The sequence below is a fragment of the Haliotis rufescens genome, unplaced genomic scaffold (genome assembly GCF_023055435.1).
Source record: "Haliotis rufescens isolate VD_foot unplaced genomic scaffold, xgHalRufe1.0.p SCAF_8, whole genome shotgun sequence".
Taxonomy (NCBI): domain Eukaryota; kingdom Metazoa; phylum Mollusca; class Gastropoda; order Lepetellida; family Haliotidae; genus Haliotis; species Haliotis rufescens.
Window position 1 is genome coordinate 9,986,449 of NW_025964372.1, and position 19,173 is coordinate 10,005,621.

The following is a 19,173-nucleotide window of genomic DNA, read 5'->3' on the forward strand; positions in this document are numbered from 1 at the left end:
TTGGGTGGTATGAATTTGGCCCTTTTGGTGGGTTCCCTTAATATCTTGCTAAAGGACTGGTCCTACTTTGGCTGCTTACCATGATTGTTGTGGGGATTGTACCAGTTATCCAAAGTTGGTTGAACAGTTGGAGTAACCATGTTTGAATTTTAATAGGAATTTTATTTGATATAATATTGCAAATGTTGCCGAGTCCTGTGGCTGTGGCTGAGGTTGTGTTTTAAGTCATAAGTGCAGTTTCTAGTTCGTGTAAGCTTAAGATAGGTGTGTGTAATCTGGTATTTTTGTGTATTTGGGGTAATTTTTAATAGAGTTTTGGAATTTGAGGGAATAGTTGGTGGAGCTGCTTGTTTTCGAAACGTGGGAAGCAGTTGTTTTTGCGTTTTCTTTGTTTGTGATAAGGTTTTTAATGTTTGGTGAAATTGAGGTTTTAGTTTTTAGTTTCGTTTAAGTGTGATTACTATTTAATATACTTCATTTGGTGTTATGAATTGTAGTGTTTATTCCCTGGACTTGGAGTATGGATGACAATTTTGTCATACGTTAGTGTAATTTGATAAATATACCCAGGCCATCATGACGTGGACCCGGGTTATTTGGAAGGCGGGGTTGTTACGGCATATATTGTCGCCGGGCATATATTATCACCAGAAACGATATATGCCGAGGGTGCAGTGATGCAAAAGGCCTTTGATATACTAGATTTTAAGATGACTCAGGATATTGTTTACGCGGACACCGGACACATCTTTCATTGGCCCTCAGTTTACGATTATGAGATGTAATTGTTGCTTCTATAAGAAGGGATATGTTCTTAAACTGCTTTATATGAAAACTAGGCGAACTCTTTGGTGTTAGCAAGTATACTGAGTGAAGCGGCATGGGTTGAGTCCAGTGTTCTGAGTGGGTTGTCAATGTGAATTACGGAATCACCGACAACAGCCTTTAAACAAAAGTTGGCGCTGTATATGCTGAAGCAGTTTGTAATACTTCACTCATTGTGACGCAAAAGATATGACGTCGAAGTTATCTATAGAAAAGCGCCAAATTCCAAGCTCTCTGCTGTCCCCAAAACTTAAAATACATTCTCTTTGTAGATTTACTTCGTGTTTTCTGCACGAAATGTATTGCCACACATCTTTTGAATATTGTAGTAACTGCAACTTTGCAATTTGTTACCTATAATTGTAGATATAATTATTTAAATATGCCTACAGACAATGACTGAAAAAATCCTATTCTATGAATATTAACTTCCGCGGTGATGCGGCCCTCAAACCAGCTGTTTCAGTCAGAGGGGGTTTATTTAAGAATTGACTTTCACTTTGTGTGAGTTCATTGGAGTATGAACCGTCATAGAGTGAGGGCCAAACTGTATGTGTGGCAGTTACAGGTTTTGTTTAACTGTCAACTAACCGGTAATATACCAGTAGTATATAGTGTATATAATACAAAGTGTAGTTAGTATTAGTATTAATATTAGCATTAGTTATTTGTGTCAGTATTAGTATATAGTGTAAATAATACATACTGTAGTTAGTATTAGCATTAGTATTAGTATTAGTATTAATATTAGTATTTAGTATTAGTATTTAATATTAGTATTTAGTATTAGTATTTAGTATTAGTTTGCAGTATGGGTTTTAGGGATTTTAATGAAGATTTGATACAACACCTTAAAACTTAGTTATGCTTGGGTCAGTCACTACCCTATCAGCTCCTTTGTGTCAGCCAGGGCAAATGTTCTGGTTGAGTGGTTCCCTATTGTTTTCCTTAGGGTCAGCTTTGCATGCTTTTTAACCCTCACTTGCACCTCAGTCACTACACAGACAAGTCACTGACAGGCGACAGCAACTGGACACATTTTACAGATTTTGTAAAGTCAAGGTATGTTTCCAATTTAATACGTAAACATATATAAATCTATCTTTTCATAAATAAGATTATATAAATGGGTGTACGTTAAATAAGGTATTTGTTATGATGTGTGTGAGTTTGTCAATGTCTGATTCTCCTGGACAGAGTGTTGTTTGAATATGTTTATGAGGCTATTATCATATATGTGTTAAATGTATTGTAAGTGTGTGGACAGTTATGATAGTATTAGGATGTTTAGTAATTTATTGTGTTTTATGGTAGTGCTGTGTTCAGATCTGTAACTATGTCACTGTAGCCCTGGCCATGTAGTCGTGACAGACTAAAGAGTCACCTACACCTAGAGGCCATACTTCTGGTATGTTTACTTATCACCACATGTAAATATATATTATTATTATTATTATGTTTATCTATTGATCACGTTTTACACCACCTAAGAAGTATTTTGATTTGATGTATGCATATACTATATGTATGTATAATGTAATTCTAATGATGTATCATGTTCGGACGTATACATATCCTCTATATATGTATAAGGTAATCCTAATGAAGTATCATGTTCTCATTTTAATTGTCATAATTGACAAGATTCTTATTGAGTGTTATTGTGCATTTCAGGGTGTGAAAGAAAGGTATACCACTCATCATCTAAAAAAACGAATCACAGCCGTAGCTGTGTTTTTGACATCATTTATCGATGCACACACATATTCTGCTACAAAATGGAACCCCCAGTGAGGACCTTGATGATTGAGTGTGGATCTGACGACTACATGTGGGAATGAACAGTGATAGTTTGCCCGGGATGCCATAGTGCTTGAATAGTTGATTAATTCAGCCTTTCACGTTATCTAATATACGTATTGTCATGTAGGCCTACGCGTTATCATGTTTATCGTGGCATGATTAGTGACTCTTGATTGTGGAATTCGTGAAATATATGTTCGGACTATTCGTTGTAAGTACGTGGAAACGAGATGCTTGGCGATTTTCACAGATCGCGGGATCCCCTTGACGCGCCGTGATTTGCAAATATACCGGTGATCACTGATTGTGTTGTTTATCTAATTTGATCCATTTGAAATATATTTCCTGTTGTTTTCATGCTTTGGTATACCATGGTTTATTATAGTCATGCTGGTATATTCAATCTCAGTTTCAAGGTTAGTGTGAATGAGTCTTGTGTTGTGAGGGAGAGTAAATAAATTATTAACTTTCATTCCAAAGAAACATAAACCTAACTTACCCTAAAGTTACGTAAATACTTATACCTTCACCTATATAGGCTAGTAGGTTTCCTTATTGTTTTTTTCTCATTGACAACAGACAGAACACTGAACTGAACAGACAATAGAGCACGTATTAATCACTCACCCTGCATACTAACATTTGCTATTTAGTAATTTAGTATTGTTTTGGGTCATGTATTTCTAATAGGATTAATGTTTTATAGTTTGACCTTAGTTATTGGTTAGTCAGTGGGGTTGAACACAAATAGGATATATATCACGGTACAGTATCATATTCATTCAGTATTAATGGTGTTATATTTAACCTTGTAGAAGTTAGCCATGAAGTTACTTAGTCACATTAAGTAATTAAAGTTACGTATTCCTATACAGTTACCTAGTACTACTAATACCTACCTTACATTGTGTTTCCGTTTCAGGTATCATACAATAAGTACAATGTGTTGCTGTCACAGGTATAACTGCATTACACTTCCTTAACCACAAGAGGGTGGTGAGGTGAAGTAATTGCTGTTATTAAGTGACAGTGTAATGTTGTGATAGTTCATTAAGAGGTGGTATTATCGGGTCAGAAAAGGTAACTTTTGAAACTGCTTTCACCTAAACTGTTCTATACTTACACTGTACAATGTACTTTGCTTTATAGTTGGACAACTATATTTACTTAAACCAATTTAAACCAAAATTAAACCATCTAATCCAATTTAAACCCAAACCGTACACACATACACACTGTGCGTCAACAAAACGACAGTTGTAACTGTTTTTCACTGTACGTTTATAGAACGACAGTTGTATCCGTTCTACACTTAGCATGGTTTTCAGTTGGTTTTAGTTGTTGACTCCGAGTCTTGGACGAATATTTATTTATAAGGATGGAACTCACCGGTGATGAATTGAAGAATATTGTCCTGGCTTTCAAGAAGTTAGGTGTTAAACCCAAAGAAGACACCCCAGAGGACTTTGCAACAGGGATAAATGAATACTCTGCAGTCGAATCAGAGGGGGAATCCAAGGAGGGAATAGCCCAAGCTACAGCTCCACAGCCACCATCAGGCATGCCTAACTACATGTATCAGAAGTTCCCCAGACTTCCAAATTTCAGCGGTGACAAATCTGGCAAAGACACATCTTATGAAGTCTGGAGATACCATGTAGATTGTCTCATTAACAACAAGGTTTATTCCTCTGATGCTAAGGACCAAGCTATAAGGGATTCTTTAAAGGGGGAGGCGGCCAAGATTGCCGTTCACATGCAACCAGACGCCAGCACCACTGACTTACTTAGGAAGTTCAAAAGCGTGTTTGGTGTTTTGGAGGGGAGAGAGTGCAGTATGGCACTCTTCTACAGCGCTCGGCAGGAAGAGAAAGAGGATGTATCTGTATGGAGTTGTAGACTAGAGGAACTTCTTTCAAGGGCCATGAGGGATAACTCCATCACGTATGAGACACGGGATGAGATGCTCCATAATATGATGTGGACTGGGCTTAAAACATCTTTGAAAAATATATCTGGCCACGAGTTTGACAGCATCCATAACTTTGTGGACTACGTGAAATCGAGGCAGATCAACATAGCGCCACAGCAGCTAGCCAACAGAAACAGGCCTGTACCGCCAAGGGAGCCATGGAGTCTGAACCAGAATGGAAGAAGGAGATGTCTGATATGAAGACAATCCTACACCAACTTACTACAGACATGGCCGACATGAAAAACCAAAGAGGACAGAGTTGGAGAACATCCCAGGACTATCGACAAGTGCCAAGGGGAGATAACCAGTGGAGGAGTCGACAGCCCTCCAACTATACTAACCCAAGACCAGAAGGCCATACTGAATATTCGCCTTATTCATCACAACGAGCAGGAAGTGAAGCAGTTGATCCAGAGTGTTGGCGATGTGGACAGAGAGGCCATTACCAGTATGGATGCCGAGTGAGACTCGAACACAGTCGTCGTGGGAGGACTTTAAACTCATGCAGGCCTATGGGCAGGGGCAAGCCATAGGTCCTTCAAGACAGCCCAGGAATAGAGTTCCTGAGGGATTAGTTGGAAATACGAATGAGGTTGATTTATATATGGGAGATACACAGGTCAGATCATTGTTGGATACAGGAGCATCAGTATCTTTGGTGTCTAGGTCTTTCTACAATTCTCATCTCTCAAGTATTCCTATTGAGCCCTTAGGAGATCCATTGGATATCGAATGCGCGGATGGCGAAACATTACCTTACGATGGTTTCATTGAGGTCAAGGTCAATGCAATAGGTTCTGGTACTAGTGAAGCTATTCCTTGTTTGTTACTGGTGGTACCAGATACACAGTACAATAGGAAAGTGCCTGTGCTATTAGGAGCCAATGTGCTTACCCACTTCTTGAAGGATTGCAAGGTACGACATGGTGCCAGATACTTGCAGCATGCCAACCTAACAACGCCTTGGTACCTTGCTTTTAGAACCATTACCTTATGTGAGAAGAACTTGGAGAAGAATGACTGGAGACTTGGACTAGTATACAACGCTGAAGGTTCCAGAGTTGCCATACCAGCCAACAGCCGTGCGGTACTTAGAGGCAAAGTTACCAAAGGAGTTAGATGTCCAAGAGTTTGTGCCCTTTTACAGCCAACAAACATTTCAATCATTTCTACGGATTTGGACATAGCCCCTACCATTATTGATTATGACTTCAGTTATCCTGGATACATAGACGTGAATATTGCTAATGTTACCACACGTACTGTTGTGATACAACCGAGAGCGATTATTTGTGAACTCCAACCAGTTACTTTACAACATCCGCCCACTGGCAAGCCATTTGAAGGAGTTTCATTGACAGAGCAAGTTGAGATTGAACACACTACCCTAACACCAGAAGAGTTTGAGAGAGGGATACAAGTCATCATGAAGTTTCGTGATATATTCTCAAAAGGTGAAGTGGACATAGGCCATTCAGATGCAGTCAAGCATAGGATAGATCTGGTTGATGATGTCCCCTTTAAACAGCGTCACCGGCGTTTACCACATGCCATGTATAATTAAGTCCGGACACACCTTCAACAACTCTTATCTGCACGAGTGATACGACATTCTCATAGCCCATGGGCATCGAATGTTGTATTAGCATGGAAGAAGTCAGGCCAGCTGAGGATGTGTGTTGACTTCAGACAGCTGAATCGTAAGACCATCAAGGATTCCTATGCTCTTCCCCGGATTGAAGAACTCTTGGATTGTCTCAGAGGGATGAAATATTACAGTGTCCTGGACATGAAGAGTGGTTACCACTAGGTTGAGTTGGAGGAGGACCATAAGCAGCGTACAGCATTCACAGTTGGACCTCTTGGATTCTTTGAATACCATCGTATGCCATTTGGTTTGTGCAATGCACCAGCGACTTACCAACGTCTAATGGAACAGTGTCTCGTTGGATTACATCTTGATATATGTTTAATCTATCTTGATGATCTGATTATCTTTTCAAGAACATTTGAGGAACATCTGGAGTGACTGGAACGTGTCCTACAGAGATTGAGGGAATGTGGTTTGAAGCTAGCCCCAAAGAAATGCCAATTCTTCAAAAGACGAGTGAAGTATGTGGGATATATAGTATCTGAAGATGGAATTTAGGCAGATCCAGAACAGATAAACAAGATTCAGGACTGGCCAACACCTTGCACACCAGAAGACGTCAGAAAATTCCTTGGATTTGCTGGTTAGTATAGGAAGTTTGTGAGGAACTTTTCCACAATTGCCAAGCCTCTTTCAGAACTAATGCCAAAGATTCATCGAAAGAAATCTCACATTCCTAAGAGGGATCAAGTTCAGTGGCAGTGGGGACCGACTCAAGAGAGTGCCTTTCAAGAACTAAAGGCGTGTCTATCTACACCTCCGGTTCTTGGTTATGTGGATTATTCTCTCCCCTTTGAACTGCACACAGATGCCAGCAGTCATGGTCTTGGAGCAGTGCTATACCAGCAACAGAATGGACAGCCAAGAGTGATTGCTTGTGCCAGCAGGGGACTAGGCAAGCCGGAGCGCCACTATTCTGCCCACAAGCTTGAGTTTTTGTGCTTGAAATGGTACATTTGTGAGAAGTTCCATGATTATCTTTATGGACATAACTTCACTGTACTGACGGATAACAATCCACTCACTTATATCCTCTCTGGTGCCAAGCTGGATGCCACCGGACACAGATGGTTAGCTGCCCTTGCTTCGTACAACTTTGACATCAAATACAGAGCAGGAAAAGCCAATGTCGATGCTGACATACTATCTAGGCTGCCAGAGTCCAGTGAAGTAAACGAGAAAGTGGATGTGATTTCTCAAGACTCCGTACATGCTATTTGTGGCACGATTTTACCTACAAATCTGTTGGAATGTGTTTGTTTTTCAGCAGATGCTTTGCCTGATGAAGAACTAAACATCACTGAAGAAACCTGTTCCATCAATGCTACAGACTGGCGGAGAGCCCAAACAAGAGATCCAGCTCTAGACATTATTATGACCCATCTTAGGAATCGGACAAGACCACATTACACAGACTACACTGGAAATACAGAGATGGTTACTTTACTGAAGAGCTTTGACCACTTCAAGCTGAAGAGAGGTGTGCTCAACAGAGTAATCCAAGACAATGGAGAGGTACAGGAACAGTTGGTGCTACCAACAAGATGCCCTAAAGGAGCGCTGCATAGTCTTCATGACAATGTGGGTCACCCTGGTCGAGATCGAACATCTTCATTGATAAAAGCAAGATTCTACTGGCCAGGGATGACAAAGGATATAGAGGGACATGTACAGAATTGTGAACAGTGTACGCAAGACTACCCCAGGAAGAGCCCCATTAGTGAACATACAAACATCACAACCTCTGGAATTAGTCTGTATGGACTTTTTGACACTGGAACCATCCAAGGGCGGACAACAACATATTCTTGTAGTCACCAATCACTTCACCAGATATGCACAGGCGTATCCAACCAGAAATATGACCACTGCTGATGTATTCTTTCACAACTTTGTGGTACATTATGGATTACCTGGGCGTATTTATTCAGATCAAGGTGCCAACTTTGAAGGAGCTCTCATGAAAGAACTATGCAGATTGACCAACATGCAGAAGTCTCGCACTACGCCCTATCATGCCATCTGATGTTTGGGAGAGCTCCAAGATTACCAGTAGACTTGGCATTTGGTTTAGACATTGAGCCAGAGAAGTCGAGATCCATGTCTAAATACATCAGGAACCTCAAGGATAATCTACAACAGGCTTATGAACTGGCATCTGCCAATGCTAAGAGGTCTCAGACAAGGCACAAGTCAAACTACGACTACCGAGCGAGAGCAACACAACTGGAAAAAGCAGATAGGGTACTGGTGAAAAAGGTGGCATTCGATGGGAAACATAAACTGTCAGACAAGTGGGAGGAGGATGTGTTTATCGTAATTGAACAGCCAAATCCCAGCATTCCAGTTTATGTTGTACAGAAAGAGCGTGGAGATGGAAAAACCCGTACACTCCATAGGAATCTGCTTTTGCCCATCAGTTCCTTACCATTGGAGACACCGATTCCTAAGCCAAGACACTCAGACAGGACACTGCTTGGACCATCCCCCAAGGAAGACAGGAGTCCCTTGTCTGACGAAGATCAGGACCAGGAAGAAGAAACAGATGACATCACCATTGTTGTTTCTCGTGACCCATCAGACCCGTCAGTGTCAACTGATAATCCAGATGACAGGCCGACTAAAGGGAGAAGCACAGGACAGTGCTGTTCTAGATGAGGTCGTGACAGGAGAAGAGGAAGTGGTAGATGCTGCTGAAGATGCCCACAGCTCTGCCGCCCAAGGAACGGAGCAGGATGCAGACTCTTCACAGAATGAACCACAGGCTCCTGAAGACGGTCCTGGTGACACACAGACCCAACCCAAGGTCGCAGTCCCACCTATACCAGCACCAAGGAGATCTACCAGAGAGAGAACAAGACCAGCATGGCAGACCAGAGGAGATTATGTAATGTCTGCATTATCTCCATCATCATCATCACCACCATCACCATCATCAGACTGGCTTTGTCATGCAGAGTACCTCAGCTCCCTAATGGCTAAGGGTGTATTTGCAGGCAGATCAGAGAAGGCACTGGATGCGTTGGTCAACTTGGTAGCTGGTAAGCAAGAATGACGAGGACGTCATTAAACAGGGACAGTTGCAGGTTTTGTTTAACTGTCAACTAACCAGTAATATACCAGTAGTATATAATGTATATAATACATAGTGTAGTTAGTATAAGTATTAATATTAGCATTAGTTATTTGTGTCAGTATTAGTATATAGTGTAAATAATACATACTGTAGTTAGTATTAGCATTAGTATTAGTATTAGTATTAATATTAGTATTTAGTATTTAGTATTAGTATTTAATATTAGTATTTAGTATTAGTATTTAGTATTAGTTTGCAGTATGGGTTTTAGGGATTTTAATGAAGATTTAGTACAACACCTTTTAACTTAGTTATGCTTGGGTCAGTCACTACCCTATCAGCTCCTTTGTGTCAGCCAGGGCAAATGTTCTGGTTGAGTGGTTGACCCTATTGTTTTCCTTAGGGTCAGCTTTGCATGCTTTTTAACCCTCACTTGCACCTCAGTCACTACATAGACAAGTCACTGACAGGCGACAGCAACTGGACACATTTTACAGATTTTGTAAAGTCAAGGTATGTTTCCAATTTAATACGTAAACATATATAAATCTATCTTTTCATAAATAAGATTATATAAATAGGTGTACGTTAAATAAGGTATTTGTTATGATGTGTGTGAGTTAGTCAATGTCTGATTCTCATGGACAGAGTGTTGTTTGAATATGTTTATGGGGCTATTATCGTATATGTGTTAAATGTATTGTAAGTGTGTGGACATTTATGATAGTATTAGGATTTTTAGTAATTTATTGTGTTTTATGGTAGTGCTGTGTTCAGATCTGTAACTATGTCACTGTAGCCCTGGCCATGTAGTCGTGACAGACTAAAGTGTCACCTACACCTAGAGGCCATACTTCTGGTATGTTTACTTATCACCTCAAGTAAATATATATTATTATTATTATTATGTTTATCTATTGATCACGTTTTACACCACCTAAGAAGTATTTGGATTTAATGTATGCATATACTATATGTATGTATAATGTAATCCTAATGATGTATCATGTTCTCATTTTAATTGTCATAATTTACAAGATTCTTATTGAGTGTTATTGTGCATTTCAGGGTGTGAAAGAAAGGTATACCACTCATCATCTAATAAAACGACACGTCGCTATATAAGTGCAATAATCTTGGACGCGACGTTAAACCCAATTTCACCTCACCTCACCTAATAAAACGAATCACACCCGTAGCTGTGTTTTTGACATCATTTATCGATGCACACACATATTCTGCTACATATGGACGTCGGAGCTTTTATCACAATGTTTTACCTCAAAGGATGTAGGCCTTGATCTTTACACAATTTTATTTACTCTTTGTGACTTCATGTTTACACTGACAGCCAACTGTATATAACAACCAACTGTATCGCGAAATAAAATAGTTCCTCGTAAAGAGAGGTGACATGAGCGTATACATGCACAACTTGCTCTTCAAAAACATCTGGCACAACACATGTATTTAAATAATATCCTCATTAGCTGAGAAAAGTCTGTAAAGAACTACCTCAGTAAGTCAGTCACAATGACAGCGCGTCATAATAAATGCATAGATTGCTGGAGACGGTCACTGTCACCTTAGATACGAATCGAGTCGACACTACGATAGTTTGGATGTGGATTTCTTCGTTTTGTTCACTAGGATGGGTCGTAGCGAGGATATTCGTTAACGATCACACAGTCAAACTCTCTGACGTTTCACAATGTACACTAAAACGCTGAGTTCAAGATTAAAGCGCCTAAGTGATCAGAAACAACGCTTTTGTATATATTCGTGCTAGGGAATTCCCAGGTGTTCCCCCAAGGAATGTGGAAGTAGTCCGTCAGTGTTTACGTCATTTCAAGAACACGGTCTCGTGAAAAACGTATGAACGTCAAATTGTGCCGTTCATACACTTATGAACGTCAATTTCGCGGTCATGTGACCGACCTCTCGTCCAATGGAAAAGCCGTATATCGTGTAAACTTCAAATAAAAACATTATTGCGATTTAATAGCCTCTGATCAATCAGAATCGAGTCATTTCCTAATTCATGGGAGAATACAAATTTAACTGATTTTTTAAGATATTAATCTACGACCAGAAACCAAAAATGTATAACTATTTATCAGTAAAACTTCGGAATGTCTATCTACATGTATATAGTTATCCATATTACACTTATTTATACCACTTCTATTTTGCTAAGTATGTTTATTAAACTATTCTGTATAATGTTTGATGTAAATTATATAGGGGGTAGATACTTATATTGTGGCAAACGTGTCTATAAATCCTCCACTGTACATATGATTCTAAAAATATATACTGTCTAACCTATATAATTTCTAAATACAAATACATTACCTCTACGACATTCTACTCAATAATATTCCCTGTTAATGTTTCCAAATAAAAACAATACAAATTGGAAGTTAAATCTCTGAATGCAAAGGCATGTATACCTGCCCTGCATGTACACACTACCTGACACATAAGCTATGAACTTGTCATATAGGCCTATACTTTTCAAGTTAGGGATAACGCCCAGAAATTCTCAATAATAATTCTATAAAAGCCATAAATATTTCAAAGGCCTCAATACTGGCATTACAAGTGCAGAAAGTTTTCTGAAAGTAAATTGAAGAGATATGCTAGGTTGTATAGTTTTAGATATACATGCTCCGTCAATTATCACAGTTCATCACGTTTCCATGGTAAGTGTCCAACATACAACTTTGTAAATTATCTTAATAGCAACCGGTGCCAATGCTCAATTTTATCATTAAGTGTAGGGAGTTTCGTGGAGCTAGATCGTATAGTGTTCGAGATATGCCCTGGAAAGTAAAAGATTACAGACGGATGGACAGACACATTGACTGACACACTGACGACTATATACCCCCCCCCCCCCCCCCCCCCCTTCCTCCATTGTTATATGTCGAGGGATATAAACCAAGTCTAACATGTTTTCTATACATGTAATGATGATGATCACGATCAACATGACCGTCATCAACAACATCGTCATCTCCACTTTAAGCAGAATTGTTCCAACGAATGCCGACAATATGTGCAGTGAACCGCATATCATGCGGTCTAACTTGCCGAATGAAAATATAATATGGGATTTTAAAGGCATTTTTGGAGATATTCGGGTTTCGGATATTCGGATATTTCGGGAGAAATGGTTGATTTTGTTTAGGTTCGATAAGTGCCTTTAGCTCATGCCCATTTGCTGTGAGACCGATGCAGTTTCACCATGTTTAGAATTGACATGAGAGTAGTTGTAAATAACATGGTGAGGGGGTATCTGCCATGATACTGAATTGATATTGAATATAATATGATAACAATGCACATTGAATATATTATAATAGTTTTTTTAGTTTATGGGTCAAAATCTTCCAAGAAAATACAACAGATTCTCACCAATGAAACTTAAACTTAACCAATGGCATAGCAGTTGTTGCTTTATGAAATTAATTCTTTGTTGAAATATCAACATGTCTTGTTTTTGCATCGGCTGTATAAGGGTTCAGAATGCAAATACATTGGTTCATTGGACAATAGCCAATACACATTATTCTTGACCAGTAATCTTGAAACATGTTGGCCCAAATGGATACTGGACAATGTGAAATGTCAGTCACCTCATTTGTTTAACTTGGATATATTGGCAGACTATTTGAAATACAAAGATATATGAAAAATAGGTGCAATTGTTTCTATCTCTGCATCAGGTCAAGATCGTTGTACCAAATTTTGTTCATCAGTGTTCACTCAGCTTGCTCAATATCAAAACTTTCAGTTGTTTATTTACCTTAAAAAGAAAATATCGCGAGTTAAAAAAGTTTCGGCCAAACATCTCGGCACACAACTACCAGAAACGGCCATTGCTGACTTTTGGCACTTCACGTTGAGCAACATGCAGTCCGATATTTTCTTTTTAATCTTATAATTTTTCATATTCTATGATAATTTTTTGTTTGATGACGACACTCGAGTTCCTTAATTTCTAAAAATGAGCAACTTTCGGTGTAGCTAATCGTAAACAAAACCAATCTAAATCGTAACATCATCGATTGGATGGAACTTGTACGATCATGGCAACGGCGGTAAACAAACAACTCCACATGCATCGTGATCCCGTAATACTATTATAACCATTCAGTTACATCTAACTTACGTTTCTATAATTAGTAACATGGATGTATATATCTTTGTAAAAAAATCTCATTTTTATCGAGTTTGCAAATTATTTCGTTTGATAAACTTTCTGACATTGACCAGATGTTGACGTAAGAAATACGTTTGGGCGTGGCCTAACTCGCGATTTGTTTAGTTGAACAAAGTCAACAAACGCTGCGAATAATTAAAATATTTTATAAAACACAAAATCTGACCGTATATACATTATAGGTAAACCATTCAGTTGAAAAATAATGCATATTTCGAAAAACAATTTTATCTCTCGTTCTGAAAACGGAAGCACGTACCGTATCTCACACATCGAGGCAAAATATGCAAAAGTTTATCAAACTATCGTCGCTTAATCCCGAAAAAGATAAATCAGAAATTACATGATGTAATATTCTATCGTCAACTGTTAACTATGTGTGTCCGATGTTTTCTATTTGTTCGTGATTGCCGCCGGTGTGTAACATGTTTGAAGTCTAAATCCGAAATCGTAATGCTTGGGTTCATTTGTCGATTTTTTTCGAATTATTTTCTGACAACTACGGCGGCGGGGAGTGATATAACCTATTGATATGGCTTAATAATAACAACATTGTATTGTTATTGGTCTAACGTTACAAAAAGAACAATTTAGAATGTTAAAGATGTTGAAAACATTTTCTGAGAACCTCCGTCCTCTGAACCGATTAATTCTTTTGTACACGACGACTGGATGGATGGTGTAAATATATAGGCTCTATATCTTTCTATGTGATTTTGTACCCAAAACAAATTAAATTGTACCCAAAATACTTTGTGAATTTGTACCTAAGAAGATAAGACAATAGATCTATTATAGTTATGTTTTCATGTAGATTAGCAGAACACATAATACAATATTTCATCAAGTTCATAATATGATTATGACTGTGATCCTTGAAATTGATTGTTTGGTTTTGATAGAAAAGTGACGTTTTGTCACTGGAGAAGAGGCCAGTTGAGTTGGTTAAACTTAAGTTAAAATGTATTGTTTTGACAGGAAAGTGATAGTAAGTTAACTTTAAGACACCAAAATTAATGTATAACTTTGAAATTATTCTAGTTAGATCTACAAATTCACAAACCCATACCAAATCACTAGAAATTTTGGGTACAAAAGTCACTACTGTACATATCACCTGTTTTTCGCGAATCAATGGGATAAAAAGATTCTCGTCTGAATGATTCCTTTTCACATTTTAAGACAAGAATGGGTTTTCGCGAATCAGTGGGTTAAAAAAAAATCTCGTCTGAATGATTCCTTTTCACTTTTTAAGACAAGAATATGTTTTACGTAATAAAACAGGCAGATCTTCATGGCTCACATTTTGTCCTAAAAACATAAAAAATGTGAAGAATATGACACCTCAGAAATGAGGGTTTTAAAGTTATAATTCCAGCTAACTTGTCACATGGTTTGACTTAAGTCTATCAAAGAAAAATCCTTATGAAAATCTTTTTTTAATGTTTATGACACTGACAATTTCTTGCACATATTCAAAGAGAATTCAAGGAATTGTTTTGATTGTAAATATGACTCTCCTTTATAATTCTTGTTTCATGATGACAAGGCAACTTTTATACACACTAGCTGAGGAAGTTGTGATACTGTGATTGCATAGAGAGGAAAAACAGGTTGGCAGCCGTACCTGTATGTGTAACATAGACCACATAAGATGAACTAAAGTCATGGGGCGTGGCTGACTGGAAGAACTACATCTGGCAAGGGTAAACATGTATACAGGCACATTTCTTTTCACTCCAATCAGAAGACTGAGACAAACAGAAAATGATAAGGACCTTTTCTGACTGGATATTCTGAAACCCATCAAATGATCAAGGATGTCAGATCCAAATCTGGTGATGATATGCATTTATGTTAAAAAAATATACACCACACTGACTGATACACGAAAACCTGTTGACCACTGTCCACAATGGTTCCTTCAGGGACATGAGGCTCACTGTCAGACATCCGAGCACACTGTAACAAACCTGGAAAGTCCTGCCAGACTAATTACCATATTATTTCATCGGTGATAACCCAGAACAAAAATACATGTATCAGGTAGGATATTTGCCATGTACTTTTCTCCAACAGAACTGCAAGAACTGTCAATATGCCCAATTCCTTTTTCAAAAGATAATATTTTCTTATAAACATATGGCTAACTCACCAGCTTATGTGCCGCCGTGGCTCTTGTGATTAAAGAAACCAAAAATTCAAGTACTGTTACAAGTAACTAATATATCATATTCCTATTACAATTATATTTTAGAATTGTTATATTTGGAAACAAACCACTTAATGCACAGGATTAATGTTCATATGAGTTAAGTATGTATATGTTAAGGATCTGATCAATTTATTCATTATTCTTGGAATACTAAATTTAAATGATGACATCAAATAGTTACGTATTAACATAATTGATGTTCAGAGTGAAAGATAATAATTGTAGAATAAAATATCATTAAACTAAAGATAATAACTGAAGTTTGATCAGTAACACTGTGCTGATGCATTGGCCAATATTTATCATTGTGGAAAAAAATAACTACTAAATATAAAAATATTATTTCAAATTTTAAACCTGTAAACAGCTGTAAATAATAAAACAATTACAAATCTATCATCAATACGCAATCATGGCAGTCTATATGTATGTAGCATTTTATTATTTATATATCCTATCATATTCAGCAACGCAGGTTGGTTTGGTTGGTTTGTTGTTCAACTATATGACGGCGGTCTGTAAATAATCGAGTCTGGACCAGACAATCCAGTGATAGATGAGCATGAGCATCAATCCACGCAATTGGGATCGATGACATGCATCAACCAAGTCAGCGAGCCTGACCAACCGATCCCGTTTGTCGCCTTTTACGACAAGCATAGTCACCTTTTACGGCAAGCATGGGTCAGCAACGCAGGAATGTTATTTTGAAACACGTTTTGTCAAGCCCATTTTCGAGCACCTGTTGTAGAGGGTGATCGTGCTGATCGACGATGTTTATAAACGCATTGCGTGGGATACCCTTATTATATTTGAAATTTATCAGCATGGACATCGCAGAAATATGATTCATGTCCATTTAAATTCACCGTTACATTGAATGGTGATTCTTAAATATCAACAAAAGTTCAAATAAAAGATTACCGAGAAACTTGCATGTTCATTTGTCGTCTACCGTTTCCGGGTCACGGGAGCATGCAAGGTCAAACGGCTAAAATAATACGCCAATTATAACATCAAAGTCACATTTTTATTTCATATTAGTGGTGATTACTGTTACTATGTATTGACTTATGTTTTTGCTGTATGTGATAGGCGAAATATTTCAAAATCTAATGTAATTGTTTTGGTACGAAAACTTATCAGCAGACTTCCCCTGTCTGTGACATCACATCCGGTGACCTTTGCACTTACTGAAATATCACTGTCAGAATTCACGATCTTTATTTTCGTCTTTCTCTCGTCATATTTATCGGAAAATGACGAATAAAACATTCTTCGGTTGAGAAGATCGTCAACTTGCGCCAAGGCATATTTATAAAGGCAATGTAAACTTTGTTGATATTGAAATAGCAATAAGGTATTCGGAGGTCTTGCGAAGCGCGCCATGTTTGATTATAGAACATCTGCTAGCATCATGACACGTGTCTTTTATTTTTGTATATCGTAAATATTCAACCAAAACGCTTGAATTTAAGATTAGTGAATATTTATTAGTCATTAATTGTTTCCTGCAAATTTCATAAAATGACACGTTAGATTAACCCAAATGTTCGTATTTCTGCAACCGACATGATGACCTCGAAAAATAAGTTATTTTTCCGTTTAACGTTTAGATAATAAATTTACTGAAATAGTTAATAATTTACCATCGCGCTGTTATTTGCCGATAAAAAAATCGAATTTATACTCAATTAAACTTAAGATATCGGAGTTATGATTATTGAAATGAATTTGCACAAATGGTACGATATAAAAAGGTTCCTAGCATGAAACGCAAACCACCTTCAATAATGCAATTCAGGTAAGTTCAAGAAAATTTACAAATTTTGTGTTCGCTTTGGTCTTAACCTTGGTATGATTGAAAACATCGGGATATTTTTATAAAGAACTGTGTAGTTTTCTATCAGGAATAAATGTGCAAAATATTTCTTTAATTTGACCTTGTTTAATGAGGCACCGACTGTTTGAAATCACCCACCCTCTTTAGAGCGCCTTATGCTAAAATTAATCCAACAGGCAGGGGTAGGAAGAGTGAAAACAATTCAGCAGCCTAAAAGGTAATGTAGGACATGTCATTGGTGATCGCCTCCATAATTCAGTGTATTTGTCTTGCATTTTTGCCACTTGTGACTTGAAGTTGCTGAATGCAGCTTCATCGTTTGGTTGCTGCATACCAGAAATTCACTTCTGCATAACCAAGAAAAAACATTCATGATCATGTTCTGTACATCATTCACAGAGCAACAACATAGAACGAAGACATCAAGTACATGCACAGTGTAAAATTACCATTGTCCAACACCAGTTTAATTTATCACTTGACTTAAAAATAATATTTTCATAATTTGATAAATAAGTATAGCACTGTGAACATTCATATGGAATACTAACAGCAGTTACTTTTTGCACAAACCTGAAATCACCTAGGACTAAGAGGTCTTTAATTGAATTATGCGTGTTTGAATTGTCACGTGTTTGAAACGTTTGTGGTACTGTATTCTAAAAGTAGGCCCAGATTGGAAACCATCAAACAATTGAATGCACTAAATGTACTTACACAGGCATATAGTAGCAGGTACGGGAACAAAGTACCTAGTTTGACTAGAGTTGTTGCTGGTGACGTTATGCTTCTGACGTATTTACGTGAGCTGTTTTTATACATTTGAGTTTTTCATTTAATAATTACAATGTATACACATGAAAGGCCAGTTGCCCCGCGGCTACGCAAGGGTAAACATTACTGTACCTGTAGGACAACAACCGGAACGTCCTTTCGTCATCGTCGCCAGTCTCCGACAGTGCAGGTCTACATACTCCCCTTTCCAGATCCTTTCGCGCAGATATTGTCTGACATGGGTGTCTGACCTCCTGAAGACGAGGCCGGTGGAAGGTATCCTATGTTATGCTGCTAAATAAAAACCGATTGTTGGAGATACCGAAAAAAAACCAAGAGCAGCGAAATGCGAGAAGAAAGTATAGTGACAACGTAACCAGTAACGATGTGACGTCACCTAAAGTAAATTGCGGGTGAATGATGTCATAGAGTAAATAAGGTGGAGGCGTGTAAACAGGAAATTATGAAAGCAGATGGTTGAGCGGATTTCAATACACGCATTTAGAGTACAGCACAAAGTAGATTACAGTTACTTGCCAACGTTTAAAAATGACAATCAAACAGTTTTCCGTAACAATATTCCATAGGGCACTTTTCTGTTACACCGGCAGTGCACGGGAGTCGTCTGCTCGGGAGACATGGCTGACAGTGGCTGACAGTAGCTGACATGTACGATCGATACCTGATTAAAAGTAAACTCCACTGCTTTCCTGACTGCTCCGTACGTTTACACAAGAGCTGTCCAGGTCTGTACTTCATGGCCCAGGAACAGATGACTATGTT

The 19,173-nt window shown here is 38.1% G+C and overlaps 1 protein-coding gene across 3 annotated transcripts in view; it reads left to right on the forward strand.

Annotated features, from left to right (window-relative positions):
- Positions 1–19,173, forward strand: part of LOC124121440 (deleted in malignant brain tumors 1 protein-like) — a 105,820-nt gene that overhangs the window by 61,035 nt on the left and 25,612 nt on the right. For 2 of the 3 annotated variants that reach the window (XM_048389031.1, XM_048389032.1), the window contains exon 1: positions 19,012–19,136. The exons of the other annotated variant lie outside the window; for it this stretch is intronic. In XM_048389031.1, the coding sequence (XP_048244988.1) occupies positions 19,058–19,136 (79 nt within the window). In that variant the 5' untranslated portion in view covers positions 19,012–19,057. Of the gene's footprint in view, positions 1–19,011; positions 19,137–19,173 lie in introns of those variants that run through there. 3 annotated transcript variants of the gene reach the window in all.